Source organism: Triticum aestivum, chromosome 5A (assembly GCF_018294505.1).
Source record: "Triticum aestivum cultivar Chinese Spring chromosome 5A, IWGSC CS RefSeq v2.1, whole genome shotgun sequence".
Lineage (NCBI taxonomy): Eukaryota > Viridiplantae > Streptophyta > Magnoliopsida > Poales > Poaceae > Triticum > Triticum aestivum.
Genome location: NC_057806.1, coordinates 658,358,010 through 658,371,339, shown reverse-complemented (window position 1 = coordinate 658,371,339; position 13,330 = coordinate 658,358,010). Strand labels below are relative to the sequence as shown.

General features: G+C 49.2%; 2 protein-coding genes across 2 annotated transcripts; one reads left to right on the top strand and one right to left on the bottom strand.

Moving 5' to 3' along the window:
• Positions 1-529: 529 nt before the first annotated feature.
• On the bottom strand, positions 530-1,598 carry LOC123108254 (uncharacterized). Its single transcript, XM_044530078.1, has 2 exons — positions 1,343-1,598; positions 530-1,110 (listed from the first exon to the last, which is right to left on the bottom strand). The coding sequence occupies exons 1-2, from the start codon at positions 1,574-1,576 to the stop codon at positions 679-681; spliced, it is 666 nt and encodes a 221-aa protein (XP_044386013.1). The 5' UTR covers positions 1,577-1,598; the 3' UTR covers positions 530-678.
• A 5,755-nt stretch (positions 1,599-7,353) lies between these two features.
• Positions 7,354-10,640, top strand: LOC123101735 (uncharacterized). Its single transcript, XM_044523052.1, has 3 exons — positions 7,354-7,719; positions 7,952-8,107; positions 10,524-10,640. The coding sequence occupies exons 1-3, from the start codon at positions 7,354-7,356 to the stop codon at positions 10,638-10,640; spliced, it is 639 nt and encodes a 212-aa protein (XP_044378987.1).
• Positions 10,641-13,330: the final 2,690 nt, after the last annotated feature.

Below are 13,330 nucleotides of genomic sequence, written 5' to 3'. Positions count from 1 at the left end.
CCCATTTTTCATGTATCTGGATTCTTGCCTACCGAATGAGAACATAATCATAATATGGGCGTACACATGGAAATAAGCTCAAATGCATAATGTCCTAATTTCACCATTACCATATCAGTTCAAATATGGTCTCTAAAATTATGACTTCACTGACACATAAGTAAAACCAATTGTATAAAGATTGGAGTTAATGTCGATTTTTGTTTTGCTGGAATAGCACGATGAACAGAGTTCCCAAATGCAGACAAGTACAGTGTGCCATCTTTAGAAGTCACCTGATACTAACACATTTACAAATGGCTAGAACATGTCTGACTCTGACCAGGAAAACATGATGATGCAGGCACACAGAGAATCTGGCAACTTATAAAGCAACAATAGATGATTAATATGGAGAGACACACTTGCTGCAATGCATCAAAGTCAAATTGATCCTCCAAAGGGCAATTATCAGAGGCGCACCAACACAAGCAAGGTAATGAAAGCAGAGCTGTAACAAGCCGAATGTTGCTCATCATGAGAAGTATCTATCACCTCAATCTTAACAGGGAGTACATACTACTGGTAGTCTCGGAATAATGGAGCTCAAGCAAACAAAAGATGCTACTACTAAGGACGATGGAATACTGCTAGCTAGTAGTCTGAACTCTGGAATAAAACCAACATCTGCTTGTGCTCTTACGGGTAGTCGGTGAAATCGAAGACCTGCTCAGGGAGGAATGGATTGATAGCGTTCGACGCCATCATCATGGAGTAGAGTAGCAGCTCCATGAGCGTGCCAGTGCGCTTCTTCTTGCTAGGGAGGCGGTAGCGCTGTCCGGTCGTGAGGAAGCCCGGCAGGTAGTGGTGGGGCTTGACACCGTCGATGTTGCCGGCCCAGGCGACGACGCGGAGGTGCAGCCCGACCATGAGGTGGGCGACGCGGCGGCCTCCTCCGGGGACGGGGACGGGGACGTCCTGCGTCTCCAGCTTGCGCATCTCCTCCTTGATCAGGTGGTGCGATTCGTTGAGGATGTCGAGGCCATGGAGCTTGTCGAGCGGCGGACGCGCCCGGTTCAGCAGCCGACCCGTCTCGTCGTGGCAGATCATCACCAGCTCGTACAGGGTCATCTGCAGGCACGCATACAGATTATTACTTACTCCAGTTCGTAATCGCACCCGCTGGATCGAGCGAGTCGATCCACCCAGCTGGCGGCGGGGGAGGGACGTTCACCGCAGCCGCCGCGGGTGCGTCGAGCCGTCAACCGAGCCGAAACAAATATATTGATCGATCATCCCCAAATCGTTGGACCTTGGATGTACGAGGGGTGCAGAGCAGGTGGCCCGAGAGCTCGAAACGTACCTCTGCGATGAACACCTCCCGGTTGCCGAAGCGGTAGAGCTCGCCAGCTTTCTCCTCCTGGCCGCCGGTGACGACGACGCGGTCCTTGTCCTCCTGGCCGCCGGTGACGACGACGCGGTCCTTGTCCTCCTCGACGCCGGTGACGACGACGCGGTCCTTGTCCTCCTCGCCGCCGGTGAAGACTACCCGGTCCTCCACGTCGCCGCCGGTGAGGACCACGGCTTCGGCGTCCATGTCGTCGCTGCCGGCGGGGACGACGAAGATCACACCGCCCGCGTCCTGGCGGGCCCCGGCGTCCAGCCTCCGCGACCGCATGGAGAGGAGAGGGCTGGGTTTTGCTCCTGCGCTGCGTCTGGAATGCTCCATCTGTCTGGTCTGCGTTGTTTTGAATGCTCCAACTGGGCCTACATTTTTTCATCCCAGTAGCAAGTCGATCCTTGACTCGTAACTAGGCCTTAAGTTTTGTGGTTGTTCTAGTTGCAACTACATCCTCGACTCATAGTTGAGATCATAGTTTTCTGAGTTGCAAGCCCATGACCGACTTGCAACTTGAGCCCGTGTTTTTGTTTTTCATCACAGTTGCAAGTCTACTTTTAACTTGCAACTCGGCCCATGGTTGGTTTCAACCCATTTGTAAGGCGAACCTTCACTCGCAACTGGGCTCATTGTTTCATAGTTGTCCTAGTTGCAAGCAATATGGTTGCAAGTCCACTCTCGACTCGCAAGTGGGCTCATAGTTGTCATATTTGCAAGTCTACCCTCTACTTGTAACTAGGCATGTGTTCTCTTTTTCATCCCAGTTAGAAGTCCGCGCTTAACTTGTAGCTGGGCTCATAGTTTGTTATTATCCTAGTTGCATGTCCACCCTTGACTCACAAATGGCATCACAGTTTTATGTAGTTATCCCAGTTGCAAGTCCACCCTTGACTCGCAACTAGGACCATAATTTGTTTCATCCTGGTTGCAAGTTCACCCTTGACAATTCCATCCTCGACTTACAACTGGGCCCCTAGTTTTGTTGTCACAATCGCAACTCCACCCTTGACTCGCAACTCATATCATAGTTTTCTGTAGTTTTCTTAGTTGCTAGTCCACCCTTGACTTGCAACTCCTATTGTAATTTTGTGTAGTTGTCCCAGTTGCAAGTCCACCCTCAATTCATAACTAGGCTCGCAGTTATATTATCCAGTTGCAAGCCCACCTTGACTCGCAGCTCGGCATGTGTTTTATTTTTAATCTGAGTTGTAGGTCCACCTTGGACTCGCAACTAGGCTCGTAGTTTATTTAATCCGAGTTGGAAGTCGACTCTTGATTCGTAATTGGGCTCATAGTTTTTCCAGTTGCTAGTCCACATTCGAGTCGCAATTAGGCTCGTTCATAATTGTCCCAATTTCATGTCCACCCTTGACCCGAAACTCAACCGACCCAGTTGCATGTCAACCCTTGACCCAAAACTCAACCGACCTAGTTGCATGTCCACCGGAGACACACAACTTGCCCTGACACATGTGCATTTTCACACTTGACCCAAAACTCAACCGACCAAGTTGCATGTCCACCCTCGACATGCAATTTGATAATTTTAGTTTTTCCATTTTTTTTATTTTTTGTCGATCGCCTGGCTTTTAAAATGTTCGTCGCGTTTAAAAAAAGCATCATGTATTTACAAATTTTTCATCGTGTATTTAAAAAAAATCACCTCATCCATAAATATTTTTTGCGTGCATGTGTTTTTTCTTTCTTTTTTGATTCTTTTCTCCACCTTGTGTCTTTTATAATGTTCACCACATTTAAAAAAAAGCATCATTTTTTATAAAATGTTCATGATGTGTTTGTAAAATGTGCATGAAGTATCTTAAAAAATAATCATACATAAATATTTCTGTGTGTACGTGTTTCCTCTTTTTTTGATTTTTTGTCTACACCATGTGAATCTTAAAATGTTCACCGGGTTTAAAAAAATTCATCGCACATTTATAATTTTTTCATCATGTGTTTATACAATGTTCATCGTGTATTTTCAAAAATCATATTCACCTCGTCCACAAATATTTTCGTGTGTGTCATATTTTCCATCTTCAACTTTGCCAAACAAACACTTGATTGATGCATGCAAGTTGATTTCTCATGTGTTAATAGAAAAGGAACAAAGCATAAAGGTGAGAGTGACAGGCAGACAGAGGTTTTACATTAACGGGTTTCTTTTCTCCGCGATGTGTCAGACTCATCCACATCGGCAGCCTACACACCTGCAGCAGAAGCGCATTATATTAGGCCTACAAATATTGACTTTTTTGCGGACGCTCACATGTTAGAAAAAAACAAGTCAGCAAAGAAGCACAAGCTGAATCGAGGCCGAGGCCCGTGAACAGGGGCGAGCTGACGAGAAACACACAGACAACAAAAATCGAACTGTTCTAAAAAAATCGAGACAAACAAACAAACAGGATGATGTCATACTTAGATGTGGGATATTATCTCATATCTAGACGAGATATAGTCAGACCCATTTTCAAAATCTCCCGATCCCATTCATGGCCACGCGGTCAAGCTGCCTGTGTTCTGTTCTCGATCATCAAAAGCAAAAGCTTCTTCTCTGTTAGGCCACGCGCGATGACGTAGGCACGTGGGCCGCGCGAGGCCGTGGTTTGGTTTGGTGCGTGGCTGCGTGCCAGACCTTGGCATCCGATGTTGAGCTATCAACCTGTGGTTGAGTTGGTTAGGTGGACAGTGGTATCCCCAACTCATCAGGGTTCAAATCCTGGTGCTCGCATTATTCCTGAATTTATTTCAGGATTTCTGGCGATGCGCTTTCAGTGGGAGGAGACGTTTCCGTCGACGACGAGGCGCCTACGGTGACTTCGTAAATCTCAAAATGATATGCCAGCTCAGTCTCTCGAAGATGCTCATAGGGGTAGGGTGTGCGTGTGTGCGTTCATAGGGGTGAGTGTATGCGCGTGTATATGAGCGCTTGTGTCTGTACTGATGCTCAAAAAAATCGGAGAGAGTATCACAGAGGGGGTGGAGAGCTTGTCTTCCCCGCCAAGAAAAGCAAACCGGAGCCAAGGAAGGGTTGGGCTGGGTCCCACTAACTTCATTTCTCTTGTCCTCACCTAGTCAGCTCCTCCTCCTTTGCTTCCGTCTGTTCCAACCAAGAACCAAGATAAAGCATCTCCTCGCCAGCCGGCCTTTGGCCCGTTGGGATCAGCCGGGGACAGATATGGACGATCACACGTCGATCGCCCCACCGCCTTGATCAAACGGTGCCCTATGTTCTTCAAACCAAATCAAGGCATCTTTTTTGGATTGTCTGCATTGCCTGGGTGGTTAGAGCATCTACAGTCGGACGCCTTATATTTATCTCAAACGCCTAAGCAGATCGTCCGGTCGCTAACCGGTCACAAAAAACCGACCTAGCCGGAGCTTTCAAATGGGCCTCAAACGCCGGCCTGGCCGGCACCCTCATATCCATCCGAAATGTAGGGTGGATATGAGGCGGCGCGTCCGTCACCTATGCCCGGCCCACTACTGGCCCACCTCGACCCTGCAAAATCCTTCGTCTGGAAGAAACCCTAGCTCACTCCACTACACTCCTTGACGCTTCCATTTCCCCAATCCGTTCGATCCCTAGTGCCGGCAAGCATGTCCAACATCAGCAGCCACTCCGACGGCAACTCTGGAGACGAGGAGGAGCTGGCGCTCCGTATCGTGCTTCAGCGCTCGCGGGTCAATATGGGCGGCGACTCCGGGTCGCCGCAGCGCCGACGCCGGCGCCAGCCCTTCCAGCCCCGCGCACGGATCTGCGAGTCCTGTCTTATCTGCTCCTCCCACCCGACGGCCTCATCTAGCTCCAACCGCTACTCCGTGCGGGTAGCGGTGGGTTCTAGTGCCCGCTCCGCCGATGCCGCGGATGCAGACTCTAGAGTCGGAGGCACGTGCCACTCGCCACGAGAAGCAGAGGGCAAGGGAGTTGAGGACGGTCTGACGCAGCTGCGCAGTTCGCCCGCCGCCGCCGCCGCGTGATGCCAGTGCCCAACGATGAGGACCATCTCCTCGAGTGGGTGTGCCATCGTTCACTTACTGAGGCGGAGACGAAGAAGGCCCGACGGCTCCGGACTATGTAGGGACTATGTGCCGGATCAAGGGACGTAGGGACTATGTAGTTACAATGTGCCGGATCATTGAACTGTGTGACTTATGCCCGTTTGGTGATCTTTTGATGATGTTTATGTGAATTATGCCTGTTTGGTACTAGTTTATATGTCTGTTTTCTTGTCAATTTTGATCATTTGGTGGTCTACGTAGTAAGTTGCATGAATTTGTATGGATTAGGGTTCCGAATATGAGATACACAGGTGTGGAAGCGTCGATTTAGAAGTGCCTGGTCAGTGTCCGTGGGCATGGCCGGTCGCGTCCGTAGATGTATAGAATGTCATATTTGCCAAGTCCGGTTGTACGATACTCTTAGAGCTTATTTGGATTGTCTGGATCGTTTTTGTGCCATTTTCTTATGTCGCTCAGCTGGGTCTGGTTGAATGGATACAAACTCTGGGCCATGTTCTACAACTAGTTTGGTTGCCCATATCGCACCGTTGAGGAGTTTTATGTGTGTTATTTGGACGCTTATATGTGTGGTTTAAGGGTAAACAGATACAGACCATATATGTTGTTGTTCACCCCTATCAAAACCGGTGAACTTACCACCACTATGCACCACACTACCGAAGCAAGGCACATCTAACACACATCACATAAACACGAAACATGCACACAATTAATACATCAAGAGTGCCTACATTATTGGTTATTGAGACGAGTTTTAAGACAAGAGAGGCATCACATCATGCACAACATCGGAATGTTGTTCCCTGATCAAAATATGGACAATTTTCACAACAAAATACATAATTTAGACTTCAGACAACTAATACTTAAATTCGGAATTTCATATGGCCTGGGCCAGGCATATAGCCCTTCACAAATGGACTTCTGGCATAGGTAGCGGCATAACGTGGAGGACTTCCTTTCGTAGATCTGGACCTTCAGGCTGAGGTTGGAGAGCTTCATGACAACAATGTCGTCATGACCACTACTTGGAAAAGGCTTCTAGGCGGCCTCAAATAAGTAGCGGGCTAAACCAGGTACCCGCCACGACTATTTTAGAGAGGAAGCAGTGGCGGGTAGCAAGTCGTGTCCGCCATGGAATCAACACAACAGTGGTGGGCATATATTCACACCCGCCACACATAAACTCTTCCCATTGAGCCTGCGTGATGAATGCTAGCAGTGGCGGTTATGATTATTCGCCCGCCACTGGTTTAGAAGGCAACAGTGGCGGCCGATCACTTGCTTGCCACGGATAAATATTTGTAATCCGCACAAAAAAATAAAATATCTACAAATTAGCTATGGCGGACACTAGTAAACGCCCGCCACACGTAAATTAGGTCCGCATATAAGTCTTGTTTTACACGTTGTGCATCAAGTTTTTGCTATAACGATCACAAATTTTTACCAAACCCTACATGTGTCCGATGAAGATAGAATGAAAATTTTCATCCCTTTCGAAGCTCGTTTACCCAACATTTCTTACCGAAGAGGGTCGTCCTCCCGTTTGTTGTTGTCGGAAAGTCATTTAATGCCTCAAGAAATGGAAAACCAACTAAAAAAGTGCTCAAATTTGAGCATAGGGATTTAGATGGTGTGTGCTAATCACAGAAAAAGTCTGAATTTAAATTGGTTTAAAAAAATGTTGATCTCCTCGACATCCTCCAATCCTTCCCGGCCAAGCCTTCCTCTATGATGAAATACCTTGGGTTGCCTTTGTGTGACGTTGAAGAGAATTAACTACCAGCCCCTCAAGGACAAGGTGGCGGGCCAGCTCTCTCCTTGGGTGGGGAGGCATATTGCCTCAGCGGGTCGTGCGGTCTTGGTCAAGTCTGTCTTGACCAAATGAAATGGGATCGGGGAGGATTTTCGATTCCAAATTCAAAACAACGCAGACCAGACAGATGGAGCATTCCAGACGCAGCGCAGGAGCAAAACCCAGCCCTCTCCTCTCCATGCGGTCGCGGAGGCTGGACGCCAGGGCCCGCCAGGACGCGGGCGGTGTGATCTTCGTCGTCCCCGCCGGCAGCGACGACATGGACGCCGAAGCCGTGGTCCTCACCGGCGGCGACGTGGAGGACCGGGTAGTCTTCACCGGCGGCGAGGAGGACAAGGACCGCGTCGTCGTCACCGGCGTCGAGGAGGACAAGGACCGCGTCGTCGTCACCGGCGGCCAGGAGGACAAGGACCGCGTCGTCGTCACCGGCGGCCAGGAGGAGAAAGCTGGCGAGCTCTACCGCTTCGGCAACCGGGAGGTGTTCATCGCAGAGGTACGTTTCGAGCTCTCGGGCCACCTGCTCTGCACCCCTCGTACATCCAAGGTCCAACGATTTGGGGATGATCGATCAATATATTTGTTTCGGCTCGGTTGACGGCTCGACGCACCCGCGGCGGCTGCGGTGAACGTCCCTCCCCCGCCGCCAGCTGGGTGGATCGACTCGCTCGATCCAGCGGGTGCGATTACGAACTGGAGTAAGTAATAATCTGTATGCGTGCCTGCAGATGACCCTGTACGAGCTGGTGATGATCTGCCACGACGAGACGGGTCGGCTGCTGAACCGGGCGCGTCCGCCGCTCGACAAGCTCCATGGCCTCGACATCCTCAACGAATCGCACCACCTGATCAAGGAGGAGATGCGCGACACCTTGATCACCATCGTAGCATCGTTGTCGTCTCGCCAATCTTATGCTTCCACGACTATCGCTACCGCTTAGTGATAAAGTAAAGCATTACAGCGCAATTGCATTGCATACAATGAAGTGACAACCATATGGCTCCTGCCAGTTGCCGATAACTTGGTTACAAAACATGATCATCTCATACAATAAAATTTAGCATCATGTCTTGACCATATCACATCACAACATGCCCAGCAAAAACAAGTTAGACGTCCTCTACTTTGTTGTTGCAAGTTTTACGTGGCTGCTACGGGCTTAAGCAAGAACCAATTTTACCTATGCATCAAAACCACAACGATAGTTTGTCAAGTTGGTGATGTTTTAACCTTCGCAAGGACCGGGTGTAGCCACACTCGGTTCAACTAAAGTTGGAGAAACTGTCACCCGCTAGCCACCTTTGTGCAAAGCACGTCGGGAGAACCGGTCTCGCGTAAGCGTACGCGTAATGTCGGTCCGGGCTGCTTCGTCCAACAATACCGCCGAACCAAAGTATGACATGCTGGGAAGCAGTATGACTTATATCGCCCACAACTCACTTGTGTTCTACTTGTGCATATAACATCAACACATAAAACCTAGGCTCGGATAACACTGTTAGGGAACGTAGTAATTTCAAAAAATTTCCTACGCACATGCAAGATCATGGTGATGCATAGCAACGAGAGGGGAGAGTGTGATCTACGTACCCTTGTAGACCGACAACGGAAGCGTTAGCACAACGCGGTTGATGTAGTCGTACGTCTTCACGGCCCGACCGATCAAGCACCGAAACTACGGCACCGCCGAGTTTTAGCACATGTTCAGCTCGATGACGATCCCCGGACTCCGATCCAGCAAAGTGTCGGGGAAGAGTTCCGTCAGCATGACGGCATGGTGACGATCTTGATGTACTACCGCTGCAGGGCTTCGCCTAAGCATCGCTACAATATTATCGAGGATTATGGTGGAAGGGGGCACCGCACACGGCTAAGAATATGATCACGTGGATCAACTTGTGTGTCTAGGGGTGCCCCCTGCCCTCGTATATAAAGGAGCAGGGGGAGGTGCGGCCGGCCAGGAGGAGGGCGCGCCAGGAGGAATCCTACTCCCACCGGGAGTAGGATTCCCCCCTTTCCTAGTTGGAATAGGATTCGGGAGGGGCAAAGAGGAGAGAGAGAAGGAAGGGGGGGCGCCGCCCCCCTCTCCTTGTCCTATTCGGACTAGGGGGGAGGGGCGTGCGGCCCAGCCCTGGCCACCTCTCCTCTCTTCCACTAAAGCCCACTAAGGCCCATATACCTCCCGGGGGGTTCCGGTAACCTCCCGGTACTCCGGTAAAATCCCGATATCACCCGGAACACTTCCGATATCCAAATATAGGCTTCCAATATATCAATCTTTATATCTCGACCATTTCGAGACTCCTCGTCATGTCCGTGATCACATCCGGGACTCCAAACTCCTTCGGTACATCAAAACTCATAAACTCATAATATAACTGTCATCGAAACCTTAAGCGTGCGGACCCTACGGGTTCGAGAACAATGTAGACATGACCGAGACATGTCCCCGGTCAATAACCAATAGCGGAACCTGGATGCTCATATTGGCTCCCACATATTCTACGAAGATCTTTATCGGTCAGACCGCATAACAACATACGTTGTTCCCTTTGTCATCGGTATGTTACTTGCCCGAGATTCGATCGTCGGTATCTTAATACCTAGTTCAGTCTCGTTACCGGCAAGTCTCTTTACTCGTTTCGTAATACATCATCCCGCAACTAACTCATTAGTTGCAATGCTTGCCAGGCTTATGTGATGTGCATTACCGAGAGGGCCCAGAGATACCTCTCTGACAATCGGAGTGACAAATCCTAATCTCGAAATACGCCAACCCAACATGTACCTTTGGAGACACTTGTAGAGCTCCTTTATAATCACCCAGTTACGTTGTGACGTTTGGTAGCACACAAAGTGTTCCTCCGGCAAACGGGAGTTGCATAATCTCATAGTCATAGGAACATGTATAAGTCATGAAGAAAGCAATAGCAACATACTAAACGATCGGGTGCTAAGCTAATGGAATGGGTCATGTCAATCACATCATTCTCCTAATGATGTGATCCCGTTAATCAAATAACAACTCTTTGTCTATGGTTAGGAAACATAACCATCTTTGATTAACGAGCTAGTCTAGTAGACGCATACTAGTGACACTCTGTTTGTCTATGTATTCACACATGTATTATGTTTCCGGTTAATACAATTCTAGCACGAATAATAAACATTTATCATAAAATAAGGAAATAAATAATAACTTTATTATTGCCTCTAGGGCATATTTCCTTCAGCAACACCCCATAACACTGGTCCTTGGATAAGTTGGGCAGATATATTACTAATTTATATGCATGCAGGCCCGTGCTGGAGTGGATGCGAAATCTTTCACATTGTGTGACCGGTGCCATAAAAAGTTCAACTGCCATCTGCGTATACGTGGCTGGCTTTTAAGAAATGTGGCACCGAGTACATAGTGGAAGGCCTCATCGTTTTAGTAGCATCGTTGGTAGCTTGAGGCTTGAGCCCCATTATTCTGAGACTACCAGTAGTGTATGTGTTGGGGAACGTTGCAGAAAATTAAAATTTTTCCTACGGTTTCACCAAGATCCATCTATGAGTTCATCTAAGCAACGAGTCTAGGGAGAGAGTTTGCATCTACATACCACTTGTAGATCGCGTGCGGAAGCTTGCAAGGTGATGATGTAGTCGTACTCGACGTGATCCAAATCACCGATGACCAGCGCCGAACGGACGGCACCTCCGCGTTCAACACACGTACGGGACGGGAGACGTCTCCTCCTTCTTGATCCAGCAAGGGGGAAGGAGAGGTTGATGAAGATCCAGCAGCACGACGGCGTGGTGGTGGATGCAGGGCGTCACAGCAGCAGGGCTTCGCCGAGACTACGAGGGAGAGACGTAACGGGGGGAGATGGAGGCGCCAGGGGCTGGTGTATGAAGTCCCTCCTCTCCCCCACTATATATAGGGGTGCCAGGGGGGCGCCGGCCCTAGTAGATGAGATCTACTAGGGGGGGCGGCGGCCTAGGGGAGGTTTCCCTCCCCCCCAAGGCACCTAGGGGTGCCTTCCACCACTAGGACTCCTCCTAGGGGAAACCCTAGGCGCATGGGCCTATAGGGGCTGGTGCCCTTGTCCCATGATGGCCAAGGCGCACCCCCTACAGCCCATGTGGCCCCCCGGGACAGGTGGCCCCACCCGGTGGACCCCCGGGACCCTTCCGGTGGTCCCGGTACAATACCGATAACCCCGAGACTTGTCCCGATGCCCGAAATAGCACTTCCTATATATAATTCTTTACCTCCGGACCATTCCGGAACTCCTCGTGACGTCCGGGATCTCATCCGGGACTCCGAACAACATTCGGGTTTCTGCATATCCATATCTTCATAACCCTAGCGTCACCGAACCTTAAGTGTGTAGACCCTACGGGTTCGGGAGACATGCAAACATGACCGAGACGCTCTCAGTCAATAACCATCAGCGGGATCTGGATACCCATGATGGCTCCCACATGCTCCTTGATGTTGTCATCGGATGAACCACTATGTCGAGGATTCGATCAAACCCTGTATGCAATTCCCTTTGTCAATCGGTACGTTACTTGCCCGAGACTCGATCGTCGATATCCCAATACCTTGTTCAGTATCGTTACCGGCAAGTCACTTTACTCGTACCGTAATGCATGATCCCGTGTCCAACACCTTGGTCACATTGAGCTCAATATGATGATGCATTACCGAGTGGGCCCAGAGATACCTCTCCGTCATACGGAGTGACAAATCCCAATCTCGATCCGTGTCAACCCAACAGCTACTTTCGGAGATACCTGTAATGCACCTTTATAGTCACCCAGTTACGTTGTGACGTTTGATACACCCAAGGCACTCTTACGGTATCCGGGAGTTACACGATCTCATGGTCGAAGGAAGAGATACTTGACACTTGCAAAGCTCTAGCAAAACGAACTACACGATCTTTTATGCTATGCTTAGGATTGGGTCTTGTCCATCACATCATTCTCCTAATGATGTGATCCCGTTATCAACGACATCCAATGTCCATAGTCAGGAAACCATGACTATCTGTTGATCACAACGAGCTGGTCAACTAGAGGCTTACCAGGGACATAGTGTGGTCTAAGTATTCACACGTGTATTACGATTTCCGGATAATACAGTTATAGCATGAGTAAAGACAATTATCATGAACAATGAAATATAATAATACTTTTATTATTGCCTCTAGGGCATATTTCCAACAGTCTCCCACTTGCACTAGAGTCACTAATCTAGTTACATTGTGATGAATCGAACACCCATAGAGTTCTGGTGTTGATCATGTTTTGCACGCGAGAGAGGTTTAGTCAGCGGATCTGCGACATTCAGATCCGTGTGCACTTTGCAAATCTCTATGTCTCCATCTTGAACATTTTCACGGATGGAGTTGAAACGACGCTTGATGTGCCTGGTCTTCTTGTGAAACCTGGGCTCCTTTGCGAGGGCAATAGCTCCAGTGTTGTCACAGAAGAGTTTGATCGGCCCCGACGCATTGGGTATGACTCCTAGGTCGGTGATGAACTCCTTCACCCAAATCGCTTCATGTGCTGCCTCCGAGGCTGCCATGTACTCCGCTTCACACGTAGATCCCGCCACGACGCTCTGCTTGCAGCTGCACCAGCTTACTGCTCCACCATTCAACATATACACGTATCCGGTTTGTGACTTAGAGTCATCCAGATCTGAGTCGAAGCTAGCGTCGACGTAACCCTTTACGACGAGCTCTTCGTCTCCTCCATAAACGAGAAACATGTCCTTTGTCCTTTTCAGGTACTTCAGGATATTCTTGACCGCTGTCCAGTGTTCCTTGCCGGGATTACTTTGGTATCTTGCCACCAAACTTACGGCAAGGTTTACATCGGGTCTGGTACACAGCATGGCATACATAATAGATCCTATGGCTGAAGCATAGGGGATGACACTCATCTCTTCTTTATCTTTTGCCGTGGTCGGTGACTGAGCTGAGCTCAGTCTCATACCTTGTAACATAGGCAAGAACCCCTTCTTGGACTGATCCATTCTGAATCTCTTCAAAATCTTATCAAGGTATGTGCTTTGTGAAAGACCTATGAGGCGTCTCGATCTATCTCT